Source organism: Xenopus tropicalis, chromosome 8, assembly GCF_000004195.4.
Source record: "Xenopus tropicalis strain Nigerian chromosome 8, UCB_Xtro_10.0, whole genome shotgun sequence".
Lineage (NCBI taxonomy): Eukaryota > Metazoa > Chordata > Amphibia > Anura > Pipidae > Xenopus > Xenopus tropicalis.
Window position 1 is genome coordinate 105152149 of NC_030684.2, and position 24279 is coordinate 105176427.

Below are 24279 nucleotides of genomic sequence, written 5' to 3' on the forward strand. Positions count from 1 at the left end.
CCTTGGTCACAGGCTGTCAAGTCACAGCCCTCCTGTAAGCCTCTTGTGATATCATCCTGATGGGACGGATTTAACATCACTTGGAAATGGTCAGCAAAATAAAAATAGATTATCCGTGCACAGATAATCGCCCCGCATAATGGACAGCCACATAAGGTTTAAACATTGCGCGGTTTTAATTTCTGTGTTTTGCTTTAAAATAGCTTTTGCCAGAAAAGTGATTTCAAGCTCAAAGGGAGACAAAATTATTGGAATACCTCTCATCCACTTCAACAGTAGCCACCTTGACCTGCAGTTCCACTAGCAGATCAGGCAACTGATGCAGCAGTCACTTACAAGTTAATTACTATTATTTCTTTTTATTATGCCTTCCCTGTGTGTACTACAGCACTGCAAATCCTAGTAGCGCTTTAAAAAGGGGGGAGGCAAGGCATCTGTATTAGGAAAGCTAAGTGATAGCTGGGTTTATATAAAGCTAAAATCGGAATGTGACAAGAAACTGATCAGCGCCGGATTTGTTATTGGTACTTAAAGGGGATGTTCACCTTCAGGCAATACCTTGAATTTGTACAGCCCTTCATATAAGCAGTGAATGCACCTAAAACTTTCTCTGCTCTGCTCTCTCTTTAAAGGGGATTGTCCACTCCAGCTTGCCAACTGCCGAATAAGGACGTTCACACTGAACGAGTAACCTTTCCTTCTTCATTTGCATTTCATTGATCCAATTGGTTGGCTCTTACTAGCAAATGTTATCAGGTTCAATGGTAACAGTTCAATGTGAAGTTCTTTATATGGCAGCCTGCACCAACCTGGTCTGGGAAATACAAAGTAAGAGCAGGATAGAGAGAGTTTTAGCAGTGCTGGTTCACAGCTTATATGGTCTGTAGCTTCAAAACAAAAACTTTTAAAATAAATTAACAAAAATGTTTTTTTTCTGACAGACTATTGACATTCCAGAGGACTGAAATACTAAATAACATGGCATAATATGGCATCATTCAGTAAAATAAAGAAGCTTGACAGTTTCCAATGCACAGACAAACAATGTTCTATTCACACATTAATATTTCTTTAAACTAAAATGTCATTAACCCACAAACAGATTAAAAGGTTAAAGGGGTGGATAGATTCTATATTAACTTTTAGAATATGCCTTCTTTTCACTGACCAAGGCAGCCAAAAAACTATTGCTTTGCGAGGCTACAATTTTATTTGTGACTTTTTTTTTTTTTATAACCTCTCTTTCTATTCAGGACCTCTATTTCTCTCTCGTCAAGAGGATTTAAAAAACACATTATGCTTTAAAGGCCTCACCTGTTCACTGGCATCAGGTGATTCATAATTGCACTGTTCCAGCTTCGCCTTTTCTTCTGGAGGCTTGCGTTCATAGGTTCTTACTCTAGCACATGTCATCAAGCTATCAAAAAACATGTAGACTGGGTCTACTTCATCTTTATGGACCTGAAATATAAATAATTTAACTTAGAAACAAAGTTTCATAATATGGAAGGTGCATTATATAATTAAAATAAATCCTGATGAAGGCAAAGTTTAAGAAACCATCTGAAACCAGATTTTTAGATATTTTTTTAGAGGGAATTTGTTATATTGAATACAAAATACACAACTGCTGTACAATAAACATCTGCTGAACACGACAAAACAGCTGTTTCTTCATCCATCCCATTAAAGTACAAGAAATCTATGTATTTGCTTTAAAGCACCTGATTTCAAATATACATAATAAAGTATCCATTTAAACTTCCACTTTTTGAGCAACCAACTGAAGTTTGATTATCTAAAATAACTGCATTAATAAACCAACCATTTGTTGCTGTGCAACTGTACAACCTGGTGTCCTTTATATTTCACTACCTTTATTTTTTCTGAGGCAAAACTTTTTGATCAATATACAATGAATCATATTTTATGAGAAAAATAAAAACCCATAAATGTAACTTTCGGTATCTAGTTCATGTACATAACCGTAACGGTCTGGACTGGTAAAGCATCGTACTTACCATATGGTGCGAGGATCCTCCACAAGCTTTACTCGTGCCAGGGGGTGTGTGTTTTTCGGACTGCAGCTGTTCAGTTTGTGGCATTCGGACTTTGCATTCCTCCAACTCAGACTGTTTTGGAATACATATTGGCTCGGGATCTGCATCATCTTCCCATATCTTCCAAATTGGAAACTGTTCTAGAGGCAAAGGGTAAATATTCTGCTGGCCTGTAAGAAAAATATGCAATAACTAAAGCATGATTTGCTGAACAAACAATGCTCTAAACACATAAGAGAACCATAATAATAAATATAAAAAACAATAAATCGTACCTTACTAACATCATATATTCCCTACAAAAAAATGAACAAAAAATTGAAATGGATTGTACACAATGTTTTTAAATTAAATGTGTTGTGTGCTGATTCACCTGACCAAACATTCTCAAATATTAAACAATGTGCATGACACGGATATGTAAGTCCCTGCAAGGAATATACTGATCAACTCCAATTATAACAGAGAGGGAAACTCTAACAGTAATTAGTTAAAAACAGCAAAAATGTCACTCACTGCTCTCTGCAGAGTTGCTTTTGAGTCTTTTTTTGGCTTGTTCCCTGGTTCTTAGAACCTCTTCAGAATCTCTTGTTGAAAGGGAATAAGGGTTTTCTTGATTGGCTGTTTGTTCCATGCAGTCTGCTGAACTGTCAATGTCTATTCCATTATTTTCTGAAAGCTGTTCCATGCACTCTGCTAAGTTTCTGATGTTGGACACATCTTTTTCTAGAAGGTGTTTTGTGCACTGCATTGAGCTTTTGATATCTATCCCAACCTTTTCCAGAGGCTGTTCCATGCATTCTGTTGAGCTTTTCATACAGAAACACTCTTTTTCTGTAAGTTTCTCTGTGCACTCCATTTTGATATCAATTTTATCTTTTTCTAGAAGCTGTTTTTCTTGTATGCATGAACATTCAAGCATGCAGTCAGCATGGCGGCAGTGAGCAAAATTGTGCTCCTTATTATTAAGACTCTGGCACACACAACCCAGCCGGCAGAACAATTTGTTGCATGGAGAAATTTGTTTCCGAACAACTTTGTGAATTGGTTTGTTTTTAAGAGAAGCCTAAAAAAAAAAAAAAAAAAAAGACAAGAATTTTTAATTTATTGGAAAACTTGGTAGTTTATAAATCCTTAGCAATAAGTTTGCAATGGTTACCACTAGGCACGTGCTTCCTTAAGAACCTACTACAGGAAGCCGAAGATTATAGTCTTGTTATTTGTTTGAAATGCTACATGCCAAAGATGGTTCCCCAAATGTTAAGGAACTCCCAACATGCAATAACATTTGACTAAAGTTGTAGTCCAGCAACATCTGGGGCCTGCGGTTAAGAAACAGTATCAAAGACAAAGGGTAACTAAGTAGTTTGGGGGGTACTGCAAGAGCTCACCAATAGACTGGCTTCAATAAAAGCTATTACAATGAGCTATGATTCCCTCCAATGTATCCATTAGTTTTTAACTGTTGGCATTTTGCTCATGTGTACACTACACAAAAGGCAAATACATGCATAAAAACGATTTTATTGAGATTCCTGACACGTATAAACCTACAGACATAACACATAATAGCCTAATGTAAAACATACATTTAGGTTATTTTCCCTATGATATCTTTTACTTTAACAAAAAAAATTCAGAAAACCTTATACACTTTACATCTGTAAGCAAAAATCTTTTGGTCATCCATGTACCAGGCCAAACTAAGTTGATCCAGTTGTTTGTCTCCAGACCAAACTGCATAGGCCCAGAGCAAATTAAAATGTGGGCCTATGCAAACAGACTGGGAGGGAAAGTCATCAACGTGCTGATGCAGAATTCATTCAAATTATTTTAGAAATCTACCTGGTCGATATTCAACCATTTATTGGTTGGACAGGGCCTATACAAGGGCCACTATACAGCTGAATGAGTCTGGAGGGCTGGACAACTTATATCAGCACTGTTGGATAGCTCTAGATCATTAAAGGGGAAGGAAAGGCTAATAAAGAGTTAATCTCAAGCTGCAGGCATACTTTCAGCTCTCTCAATAGTGCCCTTAAGTCTCCCCATATTTCTCCCATTCAGAGATCAGAAGCCATATAGGAAAAAAAAAAAAAAAGCTGAGTTCTGTAAAGAAAATTCTCATAATGCCATGCTCCGGCACCAAGACCAGTGTACATGCTCAGTTTGTAAGACTATGAGAAAGCTTCCTGCTGATTGGGTCAGATCACACATTCCTAAAAGGGGGGGGGGGGGGTAGGGAGTTCTTAGCATTCTTGAGGGTGGAAGAGAGGACAGAGCTACATGTCTCTGGCACAGGAAAACAAAGACAAAAAATCCTGTTTAATTTAAAAGAGAACTCAGTGCAGCATTTCTGTGAGAGCTTATGGCTGTATTTACATAGACCTTTCTGATAAAGCTTACTTAGTTTTTACCTTTCCTTCTCCTTTAAGAATGGTAACAGGGTAATTCTGGGGAGTGAATGATTTATTGTCCAACCCTATTGGCACTGGGGCGTGCATCTAGCCTCCTGAAGCACTTAATTGACCTTTAGGCATTACATCATTTTTTAAATAAAAAAATAAGGAGACATTGTTTGTACATCTGACAAATACTTTATATAAACAAATAATACTATATTAGTGTATTTAGGGTATCTCCATTTGTTCTCTCCAGTTTAGGGTTTAGGAGAAAGTAGATATATCTGTTATTATTGTAACTGGATACACAAAGATGGCAGTTCCAAGTACAGGTATGGGACCCGTTATCCAGAATGCTCGGGACCAAGAGTATTCCGGATAAGGGGTCTTTCTGTAATGTGGCTCTGTAATTCTGAGCTTTCTGGATAATGGGTTTCCGGATAACAGATCCCATACCTGTACAGTTATATTTGGGAGCAGTAACAGTCAATAGTCCGTTACATGTATATACAAATAGATAGCTCTCATCTTAGAAGCTCTCAGGTTACCTATCTAAAAAATTCTTTTATAGCCAGGAACCATGATAAAAAGTACAATTAATAGGCAAATTACCTGTGCAGTGAGGAGGACAACTAAACATGTATCTGCACGCTCCTCTGTAATGTAAGTGCGTGATTTTCCTTTCCAGAGGGTATTTTCCTCCATATCCAAAAGTTTCATGTGAGACTTGGAAAATCCAAAAGGTCGTAATTGGGGTTGCTGATTTGGCAGCTGGACTTGCCTTATACTAGGCAACAAGGTCTCTTCTATGGATGGTACAAGGCTGGGTATCCCTGGAATGACCTGATCCGATTCCTGAGAAGGCTTAATAGAGGTCATACCAGTTTCAGAAGCAACAGGATTGTCTCTTATATTCTCAAACTCCAAGGATTGTTTTCCCTTTGCTTTTATTTTTGGTGTTGAAGCTTTGCATGGTGTCTTGGTTCGTTTTCTTTTTGCATGGGGTTTTGATGCTTTTGAGGAAGGTGATGGCAGAGAAATTAGCTTCTTTAGCACAGTATGAATGGTCTTTACAGAACTTGTACTTACAGCCGGAAGCTGGCTAATAGCTGATGGCTCTGGCTCATTTTGTGTAATGCCACCAGAAGTCTCCATTAATCTGGCCTCATTCTCAAGATATTCGTCTAATTCATCACTACAGAAAGCTGAGCGATTTTTCAAAGAGCTGTCAGGGCTCTTACCTATAAAATACGAGAAGCATGGCTAATGTTACTATTTATTAAAGAGGCTGTATACCCTCTTTTCAACATGAATTCACTGAATAGGGAATTAGCCATTTTTGCCTAATGTTTCACAAAAATCAAATCAATATAATAGATGGCATACATACCACTGATCACTGGTTTTGAACTATGATTATTAGAAGAGGATGGCATGGAATTTGAGAATTTATCCTTCCAGCCTTTTATCTTTGTGTAATCCATTGTTTTGCCAGTTCTGGAAACAAATGGAGATCTAGAAGCTAAAATAAAATAAGCAAAATAACTTGAATTATGTGATTTAGGCAAGTCTTATACATATACCTACAAGCATGATATAGCAATACAGAATATTTCAAGCAAAGAGAGATGAGATAATGTTTCCTTTTCAGTCTTGTAAGTATCTGCAAGTATCTTCAGATGTTCAAAAAGAATAAAATATTAGGAGTCTGGCTATAAGATGTTCTGAGTTTTGTGAATCAAAAAAATGTCTTACCTAAAAGACAAGGTTTACGTTAGAAAAAAAACTATGATTTTCAGTGATTGTTCTATAAACATATGGAAAAATGTATATTCTGTCTATGTAATACAATATAAAAGATATATAAAGGACCTATTTGCACTTATTGCACACAATTGCATGGTATTAATATAATCTTTATACATTCCTCATGTAGAAGAAAAAAGTGTAATATATCTAATTAATCCCAGGAAAGTTCAAAAACAGTTTCATATTAGTAATTCACCTTGAGCACATGATTCATAGCTATCCCAAGTCACATTTCTGCTCATATATGGTAAAGGAAGTTGTACTCCTAAGTATCGCAGATCAATGGTCACGGTAGGGTCCACAATGTTCAGTTTCAGCCCCACTGCAAGATAAAAATATATAATACAACTAATTGCATTATCCACAATTAAAGAAGTACTGATTCAAAACTAAATATCACTTTCAGTTAATTTGATTTAATCCTCTAGCTGTTAAAGTCTAGTCTTGTATTTAGTAGAGCGCCTTCTTTATGTCCATCATCCAATCCCCAATTTTTTCCAATACTAGTATTATCCGAAGGGGATTGATGGACGTACCTTAAAAATGAAACCTAACTGCATCACAGTGGGGTATGTGGGTCCAATTGGAAAAATAGCATTATTTGGAGGGTACACTGTAGGGCTTCTCTCTGAGATGACACAACCACTTTATCAGTCTGTTTATCCTCTTTAGGTATTATGCTCAAGACGGCCTATATGGGCATAAACTACAGCCAACCGGAGTGTGCATAGAGCTGCGTCTACTGAGTCCAGGGACATAGATTTCAAATGAGATATCTTGGTAGTACGTGTACATACTTTCTCAGCCTGTCAGTTATAGCCTTTAATGGAAGAGTTACACAAGTTTACCATTCACCTTTAACATAGCATGTAGGCATTAAGAATAATGTCAACTGTAAATGGCTAAAGAAATACTGACTAAAAGTTGCCCATACATGGGCAGAGTTCAGATGCCAATTCGGGTCCTTCAGACCGATTCAGTAGCTTAACTGCCCTAGTACTGGCACCCCTGACGGGCCTACTCGACCGACATTTGGCCTAAAATTGGCAAGTCTGATTGTGCAGGCTTGATTTTTCCTTTGGATCAGGGACCTTATTGGCTCGTTGATGCGGCCCTTGGTCCAACAGAACCAATGCCCACTGTTTGGCCCTAGAGTGGGCATATCATGAGAAGATACACTCGTTTGGTGAGAAACAGAAGATTGTTACTAAATATTGTTTACCCTGAAAAGATAAAAAAATAGCTAAAATATCCTGATACATCCAGCAGCTGATAATTTGTAAGGCTGTCTTTTCTGCAAACTATACCTTGCTGTAGTGCTGGGTGAATGACTTGGTTGTATTTCATTAGTTGAAGATCTTCCACAAGCTGCTTTTCAAGAGCTCTAATTTTGTTTATGGTGGCTGAAAAGAAAATCATTTGAAAAAAAAAGATTCAGAATATTTATCTACTCCAATCAAACCAGTTGTTCTCTAAAAGACAGCATATATAAATAAAGCATCATTTATACTTGGTAGTTTCACAAATTGCTAAATAAATGTAGAGGGTATATTTTTATTTTAAACAACCTTCAGGTACATTTTATATTATCATCTGTGCAGTGTGATGATATGCATTATATGACCTGTGCTGGAAATCATTTTTATATGTGCAGTACTGTTGTACTGTTTAAAAATGCCTAGCATTTGAGTTCGAACGAATCATTTTCCTTTTTGGTATTACTGGACATTTAACCGTTTAAGTACCACAGACAGTAAAATTTAAAATGTGTGGGTAAAGTGAGTAAAGTGGCACAAATAATGCACAGGTGGGTAACAAGTCTTTACATCAACTAAATAGTTTCTGTCCCATTCCCTGCCGGGAGCAATGAGCATCCCATGGGACACAATCGCCCAACCAGCCAAAGACAACATCAGACACATGAAAACTATGTCCTTTTACCTAAAGCCTCCCATTACTACCCTCCCACTACTACATTATTTTGGGCCAAATGGCTGCCATCCTCTTGGGACTTATGGCCCTCCTGTGACTTCTGTCAGCCTAAAAGACAGGCAAGTCAGACACATGAACATTTCTGTACAACAGTACACTGCTTTTTTTCTATAAAAGTGTTTTCTTCACATTGTGTAATTTTATTTCAGTGATTTTACTGCATTTTTAGTAATCCTGGTGTGGCACTAGTCTAAAACACAAGGCAGATACAATGCTGTAAATTGCAATCTGAGGCAGTTTTCTGAAATTTCATATCAGTGGCTACTTTATCAATTATTTGCAGTTTGTTGCGTAGTTACCCACTGTGGATGTCAGAATGTGTAATTTCTAAAAATATATTGTTATATTTTAAACCATGAAGACAGCATGTGCTCATAACAGTTTAAACTCCATGAGTGGAACAGACAAATTTCTGGAAGCATTCTCAACAATAGTTAATAAAGTCATAGTTAAGTAAATTGTACAGATACCTTTTTCCCCACTTGCTGGTGGTGCTAAAAAACTGGATGACAGATCTCTCTTTTTGTTACCATCTGTATGAACATCAAGTGCTTCCTAAAGACAAACAATTATTAAATCTTCTCAAAAAAAATTACCTCAAAGAATGGTTAATTTCAGCTTGAAGTTATTCAAATAAGATAAAAATATCAAACCTCTAATATTTAAACCTTTTATTTATAGTTTCACTGACCTTTCTGAGCTGCAGGATAGTGTGAGATCATAATAACTAGATTTCGATTCAGGGTGTTCATTATGGGTGCTCATAGTAAGACACCCGAACAGGTTGTGTGGGGATTAGTCTTCTTTAAGTGGCATGCTGATAAATAATTTCAGAACTTTTTCCACCTTTAACCCTTTAAGTGCCAGCCGAATTCGTCATTTCGGTTCCCCCCAGTGCCAGACGTTTTTTAAGCATTTTGTACTCATTTACTTTAACAATGTTTTTTGGTAGGAAAACCTCCATGAAACTAGGGAAATTATATATCGTTTTTTTCGTCACTAATTGGGCTTCGACATACATACCAAATTTTATAACTTTTCTGGAGATATGATGTGTATTTTGGGTGAAATATGTAAAAAAAAAAAAAATTATGAAAAATTTCTGTTCTGTTCTGTTTTTTTCCATAGAAAAGTTAATTTTACACAATTTTTTTTGTCGTTTGTAAAAGCCCTGATACTCCCAAGTCCAACGATACCAAATATGTGGTGGTACCCCACAGTTCCTGTCCAGAAGTAACCCCCAAACTAAAGCAATACTTAGTACAATATCACACCAGAACAAAGCAGAAAAGCGCTTGTAACAGTTGATGCAGCATAACTTACATGTAAATCTAAAATATCCCCTCATGTTCGGCATCTTTAGAAACTACAGACCTTCAGGTTTCTAGGTGCAATGTAGTTTTCTCTCAAAAGCCAAATACTTTTTGTCAGTGCATTGTGCAATTTGGAGCTTTTTTTGACATTTTTTTTTTTTTCTAAAACGTAAACTTGGACACATGATCAAATGTGGATTTGACAAAAAAAAATCTCATAAAAATTTTCTAACAAAGGCAAATTTGAAAGACAAACTTCTCCTGAATAAAATGATGCCCCATATGTATGGGTGCACATAAAGACATGGGCACCAAACATTCCAAAGCAGGGGCAATGCATAAAGGCAATTACAGCTAAAAATGTGGGGGCTGCGCTCTATGTGCACTACCTGCAGTTTTTCAGTGTTACCCCCCTACCTGTGAAATAACCCCCACAAACTATATATTTCTGAAAAGTGCACACCTTCAGCTATTCAGAGACACCACTCTTCTCTTTCTACATGGAAAATTGTGGCTGCAGTCCCTTGCAGAAGTCAGCGCTTTGGTCAGAAATCAAGGAAAAACCAGATACAAACCTAGATTTCTCCCCAAAATCTCCATGGCAACTACCAAAAACTTACTAAACATCAATCTGCAAGTTCCCCTGAATAAAACGATACCCCATATGTATGGGTGCACATAAAGACGTGGCCACCAAATGCCCCAAAACAGGGGCAATGCATAAGGGCAATTTCAGTTGAAATTTTGGGGGCTGCGCTCTATGTGCACTACCTGCAGTTTTTCAGTGTTAACCCCCCCTACCTGTGAGATAACCCCCACAATCTATATATTTACGAAAAGTGCACACCTTCAGCTATTCAGAGACACCACTCTTCTCTTTCTACATGGAAAATTGTGGCCGCAGTCCCTTGCAGAAGTCAGCGCTTTGGTCAGAAATCAAGGAAAAACCAGATACAAACCTAGATTTCTCCCCAAAATCCCCATGGCAACTACCAAAATCTTACTAACCATCAATCTGCAAGTTCCCCTGAATAAAACGATACCCCATATGTATGGGTGCACATAAAGACGTGGCCACCAAATGCCCCAAAACAGGGGCAATGCATAAGGGCAATTTCAGTTGAAATTTTGGGGGCTGCGCTCTGTGCACTACCTGCAGTTTATCAGTGTTAACCCCCCCTACCTGTGAAATAACCCCCAAAATCTATATATTTACGAAAAGTGCACACCTTCAGCTATTCAGAGACACCACTCTTCTCTTTCTACATGGAAAATTGTGGCCGCAGTCCCTTGCAGAAGTCAGCGCTTTGGTCAGAAATCAAGGAAAAACCAGATACAAACCTAGATTTCTCCCCAAAATCCCCATGGCAACTACCAAAATCTTACTAACCATCAATCTGCAAGTTCCCCTGAATAAAACGATACCCCATATGTATGGGTGCACATAAAGACGTGGCCACCAAATGCCCCAAAACAGGGGCAATGCATAAGGGCAATTTCAGTTGAAATTTTGGGGGCTGCGCTCTGTGCACTACCTGCAGTTTTTCAGTGTTAACCCCCCCTACCTGTGAAATAACCCCCAAAATCTATATATTTACGAAAAGTGCACACCTTCAGCTATTCAGAGACACCACTCTTCTCTTTCTACATGGAAAATTGTGGCTGCAGTCCCTTGCAGAAGTCAGCGCTTTGGTCAGAAATCAAGGAAAAACCAGATACAAACCTAGATTTTGGTCAGAAATCAAGGAAAAACCAGATAAAAAACCTAGATTTCTCCCCAAAATCTCCATGGCAACTACCAAAAACTTACTAAACCTCAATTTGCAAGTTCCCCTGAATAAAACGATACCCCATATGTATGGGTACACATAAAGACGTGGCCACCAAATGCCCCAAAACAGGGGCAATGCATAAGGGCAATTTCAGTTGAAATTTTGGGGGCTGCGCTCTATGTGCACTACCTGCAGTATTTCAGTGTTAACCCCCCCTACCTGTGGAATAACCCCCACAATCTATATATTTACGAAAAGTGCACACCTTCAGCTATTCAGAGACACCACTCTTCTCTTTCTACATGAAAAATTGTGGCCCCAGTCCCTTGCAGAAGTCAGCGCTTTGGTCAGAAATCAAGGAAAAACCAGATACAAACCTAGATTTCTCCCCAAAATCTCCATGGCAACTACCAAAAACTTACTAACCATCAATCTGCAAGTTCCCCTGAATAAAACGATACCCCATATGTATGGGTGCACATAAAGACGTGGCCACCAAATGCCCCAAAACAGGGGCAATGCATAAGGGCAATTTCAGTTGAAATTTTGGGGGCTGCGCTCTATGTGCACTACCTGCAGTTTTTCAGTGTTAACCCCCCCTACCTGTAGAATAACCCCCACAATCTATATATTTACGAAAAGTGCACACCTTCAGCTATTCAGAGACACCACTCTTCTCTTTCTACATGGAAAATTGTGGCTGCAGTCCCTTGCAGAAGTCAGCGCTTTGGTCAGAAATCAAGGAAAAACCAGATACAAACCTAGATTTTGGTCAGAAATCAAGGAAAAACCAGATAAAAAAACCTAGATTTCTCCCCAAAATCTCCATGGCAACTACCAAAAACTTACTAAACCTCAATTTGCAAGTTCCCCTGAATAAAACGATACCCCATATGTATGGGTACACATAAAGACGTGGCCACCAAATGCCCCAAAACAGGGGCAATGCATAAGGGCAATTTCAGTTGAAATTTTGGGGGCTGCGCTCTATGTGCACTACCTGCAGTATTTCAGTGTTAACCCCCCCTACCTGTGGAATAACCCCCACAATCTATATATTTACGAAAAGTGCACACCTTCAGCTATTCAGAGACACCACTCTTCTCTTTCTACATGAAAAATTGTGGCCCCAGTCCCTTGCAGAAGTCAGCGCTTTGGTCAGAAATCAAGGAAAAACCAGATACAAACCTAGATTTCTCCCCAAAATCTCCATGGCAACTACCAAAAACTTACTAAACCTCAATCTGCAAGTTCCCCTGAATAAAACGATACCCCATATGTATGGGTACACATAAAGACGTGGCCACCAAATGCCCCAAAACAGGGGCAATGCATAAGGGCAATTTCAGTTGAAATTTTGGGGGCTGCGCTCTATGTGCACTACCTGCAGTATTTCAGTGTTAACCCCCCCTACCTGTGGAATAACCCCCACAATCTATATATTTACGAAAAGTGCACACCTTCAGCTATTCAGAGACACCACTCTTCTCTTTCTACATGAAAAATTGTGGCCCCAGTCCCTTGCAGAAGTCAGCGCTTTGGTCAGAAATCAAGGAAAAACCAGATACAAACCTAGATTTCTCCCCAAAATCTCCATGGCAACTACCAAAAACTTACTAACCATCAATCTGCAAGTTCCCCTGAATAAAACGATACCCCATATGTATGGGTGCACATAAAGACGTGGCCACCAAATGCCCCAAAACAGGGGCAATGCATAAGGGCAATTTCAGTTGAAATTTTGGGGGCTGCGCTCTATGTGCACTACCTGCAGTTTTTCAGTGTTAACCCCCCCTACCTGTGGAATAACCCCCACAATCTATATATTTACGAAAAGTGCACACCTTCAGCTATTCAGAGACACCACTCTTCTCTTTCTACATGGAAAATTGTGGCTGCAGTCCCTTGCAGAAGTCAGCGCTTTGGTCAGAAATCAAGGAAAAACCAGATACAAACCTAGATTTCTCCCCAAAATCTCCATGGCAACTACCAAAAACTTACTAAACATCAATCTGCAAGTTCCCCTGAATAAAACGATACCCCATATGTATGGGTGCACATAAAGACGTGGCCACCAAATGCCCCAAAACAGGGGCAATGCATAAGGGGGGGCTGTGCTCTATGTGCTCTACCTGCAGTTATATAGTCTAAACACCCCCATACCTGTGAAATAACCCCCGCAAACTATATATTTCCAAAAAGTGCACACCTTCAGCTATTCAGAGACACCACTCTTCTCATTTTACATGGAAAATTGTGGCCGCAGTCCCTTGCAGAAGTCAGCGCTTTGGTCAGAAATCAAGGAAAAAACAGATACAAACCTAGATTTTGGTCAGAAATCAAGGAAAAACCAGATAAAAAACCTAGATTTCTCCCCAAAATCTCCATGGCAACTACCAAAAACTTACTAACCATCAATCTGCAAGTTCCCCTGAATAAAACGATACCCCATATGTATGGGTGCACATAAAGACGTGGCCACCAAATGCCCCAAAACAGGGGCAATGCATAAGGGCAATTTCAGTTGAAATTTTGGGGGCTGCGCTCTATGTGCACTACCTGCAGTTTTTCAGTGTTAACCCCCCCACTTGTGGAATAACCCCCACAATCTATATATTTACGAAAAGTGCACACCTTCAGCTATTCAGAGACACCACTCTTCTCTTTCTACATGAAAAATTGTGGCCCCAGTCCCTTGCAGAAGTCAGCGCTTTGGTCAGAAATCAAGGAAAAACCAGATACAAACCTAGATTTTGGTCAGAAATCAAGGAAGAACCAGATAAAAAACCTAGATTTCTCCCCAAAATCTCCATGGCAACTACCAAAAACTTACTAAACCTCAATTTGCAAGTTCCCCTGAATAAAATGATACCCCATATGTATGGGTGCACATAAAGACGTGGCCACCAAATGCCCCCAAACAGGGGCAATGCATAAGGGTGGGCTGTGCTCTACCTGCAGTTATTTAGTCTAAACACCCCCATACCTGTGAAATAACCCCCACAATCAATATATTTACGAAAAGTGCACACCTTCAGCTATTCAGAGACACCACTCTTCTCTTTCTACATGGAAAATTGTGGCCGCAGTCCCTTGCAGAAGTCAGCGCTTTGGTCAGAAATCAAGGAAAACCCAGATACAAACCTAGATTTCTCCCCAAAATTTCCATGGCAACTACCAAAAACTTACTAAACATCAATCTGCAAGTTCCCCTGAATAAAACGATACCTATGTCTGGTTGCACATAAGTACATGGCCGCCAAACCTGAAAATGCATAATATTGGGGCTGCACTCTATGCACCCCTTTTTTTTTGCCTGCACCCGAATGAATGGAATACGCTCGGGCGCAGGCACATGTAGCCGATATACGCATGAAAACGCGTGAGAATGCAAAGTCTCGCGTTTTCATGCGTATATCGGCTACATGTGCCTGCACCCGAGCGTATTCCATTCATTCGGGTGCAGGCACAAGTAGCAGGCGTAGGGCTGAATTTTCGGCAAGCGTTTTTCCACTTGCTGAAAAAATCAGCCCTACGCCATGTGTGGCATCAGCCTAACCCTTGGCAATAGAAACTACCAGAACAATCTTAGCACCTCTGGACCTTTCTAGAACAACTGAAATCAAATGAAGTTAAAATGGAATAAAACCACTAAAAGCAATCAAAGAACAATAATTGCAATGAAATCGGTGGTCAGAGCCCTGGATCCACCAATGTCACTGCAAAAGCAACCTTTTTGGGGCACTAAATACACAATAAAGAACAATGCAAAGATAAAACACCATAAAATCAGTAAAATCCAATAAAACCACCTAAACCAACAGAAGAACAATAATTGCAATGAAATTGGTGGTCAGAGCCCTGGATCCACCAACGTCACTGCAAATTCAGCACCAAATAGCAATAAAAAAAGTTACAATACAATACAATAATAAAAAAACAGAAAATCAATTATGAAAATGCCAAAAAAACACTAAAATGCAACCAAATAAATCAGATAATTATAGAGCAAGATCAGAAATAAAGTTTTAGTAAAAAAAAAAGACTGCCAAAGAAAGCAAAGAAAGAAAGAAAAGAAAAGAAAGATAGAAAAAAAAAAAAAAGTGTAAGTGTAAGTGTGTGTGTATGCTTGGGAAAGTTGTAAATAAGTGTGTATGTGTGCAAAAGTGTAATAATGACAAAGATAGAAGAAAAAATTGAAAAAAAAAAAAAATTTTTTTAGATAGTTCAGATAGAAATAAGCAAAATAAACAGTGGTAGAGAGTTGTAGTTCAGCTTACCCAAGGCAGGCAGGCGATCAGGGGCGACCAATCTGGCAGGAAGGCAGCAGGAAGGCAGCAGGGGAGCTCCATCAGGTCCGAAGTGCGCAGCAGGAATGAGGAGCCGACAGTAGGCGGCGCTATTTAAAGGGACAGCAGTGGACACGTCATCATCGCGTGTCCACTGCTGTCATTGGCTGGCGACGCGATCGGGGGACCGGATCGGTGAGTATGACTGTCTTTGCTCGTTGCCTAGGGGGTTGTGAAGGGTTTACAAGCGCTGCGCTGCTTTAAAAGCGAGCGCAGCGCTTGTAAACCTGATTAGTGCTGTAGGACGTAGATTCTACGTCCTGTGGCACTTTGGTCCTTTGCTACCCAGGACATAGAATCTACGTCCCATGGCACTAAAAGGGTTAATGGAAGAAAACCAAAAAAACTAAAATAATGTGGTTGCATAAGTGTGCACACCCTTAAAACTAATACTTTGTTGAAGCACCTTTTGATTTTATTACGGCACTCAGTCTTTTTGGGTATGAGTCTATCAGCTTGGCATATTTTAACTTTGCAAGATTTGCCCACTCTTCTTTGCAGAAACACTCCAAATCTGTCAGATTGCGAGGGCATCTCCTGGGCACAGCCCTCTTCAGATCACCCCACAGATTCTCAATCGGATTTAGGTCTGGGCTCTGGTTGGGCCATTCCAAAACTTTAATCTTCTTCTGGAGCCATTCCTTTGTTGATTTGGATGTATGCTTTGGGTAGTTGTCATGCTGAAAGATGAAGTTCCTCCTCATGTTCAGCTTTCTAGCAGAAGCCTGAAGATTTTGTGCCAATATTGACTGGTATTTGGAACTGTTCATAATTCCCTTTATCTTAACTAAGGCCCCAGTTCCAGCTGAAGAAAAACAGCCCCAAAGCATGATGCTGCCACCACCATGCTTCACTGTGGGTATGGTGTTCTTTTGGTGAAGTGCAGTATTGTTTTTGCACCAAACATATTTTTTGGAATTATGGCCAAAAAGTTCAACCTTGGTTTCATCAGACCGTAAAACCTTTTCCCACATGCTTTTGGGAGACTTCAGATGTGTTTTTGCAAAATGTAGCATGGCTTGGATGTTTTTCTTCCTAAGAAAAGGCTTTCGTCTTGCCCAGACATATGAAGAATACGGGAGATTGTTGTCACATGTACCACACAGCCAGTACTTGCCAAATATTCCTGCAGCTCCTTTAATGTTGCTGTAGGCCTCTTGGTAGCCTCCCTGACCAGTTTTCTTCTCGTCTTTTCATCAATTTTGGAGGGACGTCCAGTTCTTGTTAATGTCACTGTTGTGCCATATTTTCTCCACTTGATGGTGTGTTCCATGCTATATCTAATGCCTTGGAAATTCTTTTGTACCCTTCTCCTGACTGATATCTTTTAACAATGAGATCCCTCTGATGCTTTGGAAGCCCTTTGTGGACCATGGCTTTTGCTGTGGGATGCGACTAAAAATATGTCAGGAAAGACCAACTAGAGCAGCTGAACTTTATTTGGGGTTAATCAGAGGCACTTTAAATGATGGCAGGTGTATGCTGACTCCTATTTAACATGATTTTAAATGTGATTGCTTAATTCTGAACACAGCTACATCCCCGGTTAGAAAAGGGTGTGCACACTTATGCAACCACATTATTTTAGTTTTTTTGGTTTTCTTCCCTCCACCTAAAAGATTTCAGTTTGTTTTTCAATTGAGTGGTACAGTTTATAGGTCACATTAAAGGTGGAAAAAGTTCTGAAATGATTTATCTTTGTCTCATTTTTGTACAGCACAGGAACCTGACATTTTACCAGGGGTGTGTAGACTTTTTATATCCACAATGGTTTGCTTACCTACTTATTTTTAATTGTAAAAATTTTTTTATACTTGGTTCCATTTTATATTTAATAAAAAGCATAAATAATATTATATAAAAAAAGCAAATTTTTAATAAAAACATAATGTATGTTATTCCTGCAGCAACGATGGCTGAAGACATGTTACAGTCTGACATTTTAGTATGTATCTTAACTTAAAAACATATGTAGAATGTGGCACCGTGCTTTGCTTACCCACTTTTTTTTCTTTTATTTGTAATTCTTAGATTTATATTTGTTTTGAATAAAAAACATAAATATACGATTAATAAAAAAAGCAAACTTAAAGAACTGCTCTCTAGCACAGGAGATATTTTTCCCCTGAGGTTTATGTTTTTTCTGCAGCAGCAATGGCTGAAGGGGTGTTGTTGGAGCCAGATATATAAAATAGGGCAGGGTAATGTTGAGACACTCACTTATGATGAGTAAGTTCTGTATTAAGGGACACATAAAATCCCCCAGTGTCCCCTATAAAGACAACCCAAGGCAGGTGAGGTAGGAGATAAAGGTATAAAAATACTATATATATATGCAAGGTATAAAGTAGAATATAAAAGTCAAATATACCATCTTATAAAATCACAAGGATTAGACATGATAGTGCTGACTAGCTAAGACCCTACATGCACTTTGCTATTTGCACAGCTGGAACCACAGAGCACACAGACAGTTGTAAAAGGGGTATCATATACTTTTTAGATAAGGTATGTCATCCTCTATAAAAGGCTAAGACTTTCAGGGTCTCATTGGAAGCTGTTAGTGACACATTTCAGTTGCTGTTCTGTGTTGCTGAAAGCTTCCACAAGACTTTGTCTTTGATTAATGAATAAAGCATCAGTTATGCTGAGAACCTTGTCTCAGGGTCTTGTTGTATAGTAAGGTTCTGGTTGGTTAAAATTACCAACAGTAAGTGGAGGCAAGGTTATAGTTTAAGCATATTAGACACTTCCCAGTGACAGAAAGCTAAGAGAATGCCTGATTTATAAAAGTTCAGTGATTATATCAGATTATACAAGTGCAGTGGCCTGCTCACTGTTGAAACTATAGTTCAAAACATTTGAAATCTGTAGTTTTCAATTAAAGCAAATGGTTGGGAGTTTCAACCCTCTTAAAAAGGTAAGTTGCAGGTGAAACAGTCATTATTTAACTTATATCAATGGTTTATTATATACAGTATATACAAATATACATACTCACTTTTGAAGAAAATGCTACAAACAGGACACCATCCACATCTTCCAGGTCTGGATTAACATCTGGAAGTGGCTGTTCTGCCTGGACAGGGCCACTGATTTTAGCGAGGTGCACATCCTTATCCTGTTTTTGCTTGCGAGGCCTGCCTCGTTTGCTTTTTACTGGTGGTGAGGAGTTATTTTTTAACTTTGTAGTTTGATTTGGTGTAGTCTTGGTAAGAACAATAGGAGTTTTATTACGTCCAACATTTAAAACTTGCGAGCTGCTTACAGTAATTTGCAGAGTGTCATCTTTGTTTTTACTTAGCTTTTGGAAGTTTTCTTTATTTGAATCTCTTTTAATTGCTTCCCTGGTTATGTGCTTTCTAGTAAAGGGCTCTCTCTCAGGAGGTGGTCTACATTCTGCCAGCAATCTTTGCAGTTTCTCCCGAGTTATGGTCTTTTCCAAGGTGGATACACCTAGAGTACTTTTAGCTACAGAACACGACTCCAGGTAGACCACAGGCAGTTTTCCACTATCAAGTTTTAACATTTTTGCTTTAGCAACTCCAGAAGGACTACTCTTAGAACGTTTTCGCTCACTGTGGGGTTGTTTCCTGAACTGTGAAAAATGCCTCTCTAGTATGGGGTATTCATCATCACTGTTTGAATACTCATCTGTTTCTTCCTCTTCAGATTCTTGTTTCACATTTATGGCCCCGGTGGGTTGCTCCTTACCATAATCATAATCATAATCATCAACAGGTTCTTCTTTGATTACAATATTAGGCTGTCCTTTGGGATCCAAAGAAGAGGCTACAGAAGGACTGCTTCCAATACCAGTTTGCGCAGGACTATAAAAAAAAGTTAGAAAAAATTACAGGTATATTTTTATATAAATCATGTGACAAACCAAAATATTTTTATGCACCTAGCAGTGATTAGTAATTATGCTAAACCCTAATGCACACTAAATAGCACAGCCAAACAAGTTAATTCTATGTGAAATGTGAGTAAATCAAGCAAAGATCTGCTACAAATATGTGTGGTATAATACTTAAATGACTTCATTCATTTTATGTTTCTAATTTTGTACAGCAGAAAAAATTTCATTGTCTGTAATGTTATAACTGAAATTTGAGTGCCCAGTGTATGGCCACCTTTAATTTATAAAATAAATAATTAGCTTTGCATGAAACCATACCTTCCTCCTCTCTGGTAGCCAGAATTAAAGGGGAACTCCACCCAAACACAACTTAAGCATTTTGAAAAGAAAACATAATTTCAACCAACGTACAATATATATCAATTAAAAAAAATATGCAGCCTTTTCATAATTTATCATGTAATAATATAGTTAAGAACAGTTACCTTAACCTGGCCCCCTGTTCTTCTGCTAATCTGACTGACTACATTGAAAAAAAAAATGTAACAGTAGTTGACTGTCCTCAGCCTGCATCTTTAAAATCCCATAACTCCCTGCACACGATACATCAAAAAGGAAAGAAGCATCACTGTGCAATGCATTGTGGGTTATGCAGTTCCTGCGTGCCGTCTGTAAGCTGTGGAGTTGTTACAATTTTAAACATCAATGTTTTAGTCCCTCCTCGCCTGTCAAGATTTAAAATGATGCAAAAAGAAAAGAACTGGATTTAAGCATTTAAATTCATACTTTTCAAAGGAACAGATTACAGAGATGGGAATATTAGGGGTTTCTGTGTTGTGTGAAGCTCTTTAAAAATTTCAGTTCAAAAGCCGGAGTTCCCCTTGGCACACTGGTCTAAACTACACACTGCAACAGAACTCCTCCCGTTTCAGAGAGCAGATGGGTACCAATGACTAACTGCAGAAACTAAACCATCTAGTTTGCAATATCACTTTTAAAGTGTTTTGTGTGACAAACAACTGTAACAAAAATATTTCTCGGCAGAAACTAATTTTGTATCATAATGGTTATCCTAAACAAGTGTAGAAAGTCATAAATGAGACTGACAACTGAACAACTGCAACGTTTTGCAACATAAGTAACAAAAACAAAAATGTTACTTTCATGCACTGTCTTAGGCTGATGCCACACGAGGCGCAGGGCTGATTTTTTCGGCAAGCGGAAAAACGCTTGCCGAATATTCAGCCCTACGCCTGCTACTTGTGCCTGCACCCGAATGAATGGAATACGCTGAATTTTCGGCAAGCGTTTTTCTGCTTGCCGAAAAAATCAGCCCTACGCCTCTTTTGGCATCAGCCTTAGACCCTTTATGTGCATGTTCCTCCAGTATTTTGGGTAGAATAAGATTGTTACTGGATTACAGCTCGTCTGTAAAACAGTTTATCTAACCTGTCAGAGCACTGAAACTACAATTCAGCATTAATAGCATATAAATATAAAAGAGATGGGATTTAGAAAGGTCAGTGTTTCAGGCTGTAAAGTAGCGTAGGAGCCACTATATAACTTTATTTAATATGAGTTAAATTAAAATGCCTTGTTCTGAAACACATCTGTGAGGAAAAACAGTCACAACAAAGAGTGAATGGAGGGTGTTGTTAATACAAAGTTTATTACCTCTAACACAACTCAATTACTGGGGAGGTGGAAAGCATGAAAGAAAAAGTTCTATTTATTTTATTATTGGAAAAAATTGTATCCAGGTGTAAAGCATACTGTTTTAAAGGAGACATATCATATAAAATGATGAATGTACCAGTGAATTATACTCCTCTAAATATAGAAAGTTGTGTTTCAGACTGATTTATTGAGAAATTCCACCAAAACCCCACTAGTCCCACCCATCTGTTCCACTTCCTGCTGGCTGAATTCTCTGAATGTGCAGGCTCAGTACACTACACTGTAGGATAGGACCAATCAGCAGCTAGACTGACCTGATAGGGAACTGAAGCCTGTGTTAATGCAAGGCTGTGATTGGCTCTCCCCCTCATGCTGTGCTTCTGGCAGCGACCATTAGGATACACCCACCCTTCATTTCAAACCCAGACACAGAACTGATAGGATCTCCAATAAAGGGGCCATTTTTACAGACAGGATTAATTTTTAGCCCAAAGTGAAACCAGCACCGGATATTATTCATAATTGCCTACAAAATTAGGGTTTTTCCAATTTATCCAATATGTCTCCTTTAAATCAAGAGCGAACTCTCTTCCTCTCTTTCTTACTTTTCCCTACTTATCAGTTCTTTCCTTTCTATTATTTCTTTTATTCAGATTCATCCTCTTCTATACTTTATCTGCACCCATTTTACCCTTCTTCTCCTACTTATTTTTTCATTTAATTATAGAGCATTTTTGTAACTTTTTGAAACATTAACATATTAATCATCTTTCTGATCATTGAATGTCTCTGGTTTATCTTTTTAATGTGCCCAAGATGGAGGTAACAGATTACATCCGAATAATAATATGAAGAGTTTAACTATATTGTAAACTCGTCTTATACCATTGTTTCTACAGCTGCTAACTTATTAAGAATATACAAAAAGAGATTCCTGGCTGTACCTTTGTATTGACTCACAGTGTGTCAGCAAAACTTTACTACAATCAAAAATGTTATACTGTACCTGTTTAGACCATCTGATTGGATGCGTGGAGTATCTGGATTTGACAAGCGTGAATCCTTACAATTGAAGAAATCATGCTCAGCATTGAACGCTTCAGGATCAGTTTCCCCATCAGAGTTTTCTGGAGCCCTGAATAGCTCTCTCAACCTAAGTATGCTCTCAGAATCATTATGGGGTTGAGGACCTTGAGAATCATTTTCTTGATCAGAGTTTTTTGATTTTGCCTCTTTCACTGGCTTTCCTGTCATAGCCCCTTCCCTAAAGCCCTTGGCAAAAGGGTTGCAGTCAATTTTAAGCTGAGTAATCTGAAAGTTTTGGTATGCTGTTACAGCTATAAATTCTGTCTGTGGAAAAGTAAATGTGTGGACATCTGGTCCATTAAGTTGAATTACTTCAGTGGACTGGTTGGCGGGTACCACATGTAAGCGTGGAAGATAGCGGTGCATGGAGTGTAAGATGATGTGACCCTCTTGATCCAAAATATTATTGGTTAGCTTGAGCTTATAAAAAGAAACTGGTTGGTGCATCCAATACTGTCCAGTAGATGGAGATTCAGGGTGGATAAAAACCCTGCCCAGGACATGTGGCTCAGATTTGCCACCTGCTTCCCACCATTTACCATTCCACTTGTATCGATGGTTGTCCATTGGACTAATGTCCATGACAAGTATATATTTCTGATATGGGTCTAAGCCAGATATCCAGTAGCGGCAGTAGGGGAACATCCGTCTGCCTTGTTTTGTTAAAACCATCTCTGTACTGCAGCGGTAAAATTCATTCCACATATTATTATTATCAAGTGTCACTGTAATATTTCCTGATTTGCACTCAGCTGAAAGGAAGGTTTTAGATTTTGATTTGTCATGTCCTGATGACATGACTGGAGCAACAGAAGAAACATCCCGGTTGGCTACAACAATTCCTTCCTCCTTTTTGCCATTGCCTTGCGACTGCTGAAGAATGACGAAATAAGCTGGCGTTGTTATTGACTTACTGCCACATTCTTCCCTGGGAAAAGAGTTTGGGGGTTTCTCCATGATTGTTAATTTGAAGATGGATTCTGCAACTCAAAATAATAAGCTACTAGGAAAACTTTATCCAAAACATTGGGGTCCTGCAGGAAATAAAAACAAACATTTTTTAGTGTAAAAAGCAAAAGGGAAAGCATGGTCATGCACATTACGGAGCCCAACACCCGCAACACATCAGCACCAGTAGAAGTCTGCACTTAAAATGTTTTAAATAACAGCACTTGCTAGCTCAGTGTTTTTCAACCTTTTTTGGGCAAAGGCACACTTGTTTCATGAAAAAAATCACGAGGCACACCACCATTAGAAAATGTTAAAAAATTTAACTCTGTGCCCAGCAGCAGTGCCCCCCTAGTACATTGGTGCCCAGCAGCAGTGCCCCCTAGTACATTGGTGCCAAGAGCAGTGCCCCCCTAGTACATTGGTGCCAAGAGCAGTGCCCCCCTAGTACATTGGTGCCCAGCAGCAGTGCCCCCCTAGTACATTGGTGCCAAGAGCAGTGCCCCCCTAATACATTGGTGCCCTGCCTACGGCACACCAGGCAACATCTCGCGGCAACAGTGGTTGAAAAACGCTGTGCTAGCTTGCTGAAACAGTTTTTCCAGTCTTACTGCAATAAATCAGCCTAAAGAAAATGTCACAAGCAGAGCACATTAGCCAGTGTAATTTAGCCAGCTGAAAAGTGCCTGTGACAACCTCTTAAGGCTTTCATTAACTTGACTGGGAAATGTGTAGACGACACAGACACAAGAGTGGATTTCAGCACTGAAACATGCGAGTATTTATTTTCACACTGAAATATATTCTGTGTCTGCACCCAGGCTGACGTAGTGCCTCTGGATGCAGATATAGGGGAGCAGATGGGAGCAGATGGGAGTGTGGCACTAGCCTAACCTTCACACCTTTGCTTCTGCACAGTTCTCATTCAAGTCAATAAGACAAAGTCAAAGGTGCTTTTCTGGCAGCTGAAATATGAGTGTGACACTAATCTATGCCATTGCTATCCTAT

At 39.0% G+C, this 24279-nt stretch overlaps 1 protein-coding gene across 4 annotated transcripts in view; it reads right to left on the reverse strand.

Moving 5' to 3' along the window:
* mga (MGA, MAX dimerization protein) overlaps positions 1-24279 on the reverse strand; it is a 55712-nt gene that overhangs the window by 26049 nt on the left and 5384 nt on the right. For all 4 annotated transcript variants that reach the window (XM_012969034.3, XM_012969036.3, XM_012969035.3 and 1 more), the window contains exons 2-11: positions 22243-23356; positions 18699-19527; positions 8734-8818; positions 7579-7674; positions 6468-6593; positions 5853-5984; positions 5075-5703; positions 2577-3126; positions 2022-2230; positions 1315-1461 (exon numbers count right to left, since the gene is read on the reverse strand). In XM_012969034.3, the coding sequence (XP_012824488.2) occupies positions 1315-1461; positions 2022-2230; positions 2577-3126; positions 5075-5703; positions 5853-5984; positions 6468-6593; positions 7579-7674; positions 8734-8818; positions 18699-19527; positions 22243-23279 (3840 nt within the window). In that variant the 5' untranslated portion in view covers positions 23280-23356. The remainder of the gene's footprint in view (positions 1-1314; positions 1462-2021; positions 2231-2576; positions 3127-5074; positions 5704-5852; positions 5985-6467; positions 6594-7578; positions 7675-8733; positions 8819-18698; positions 19528-22242; positions 23357-24279) is intronic.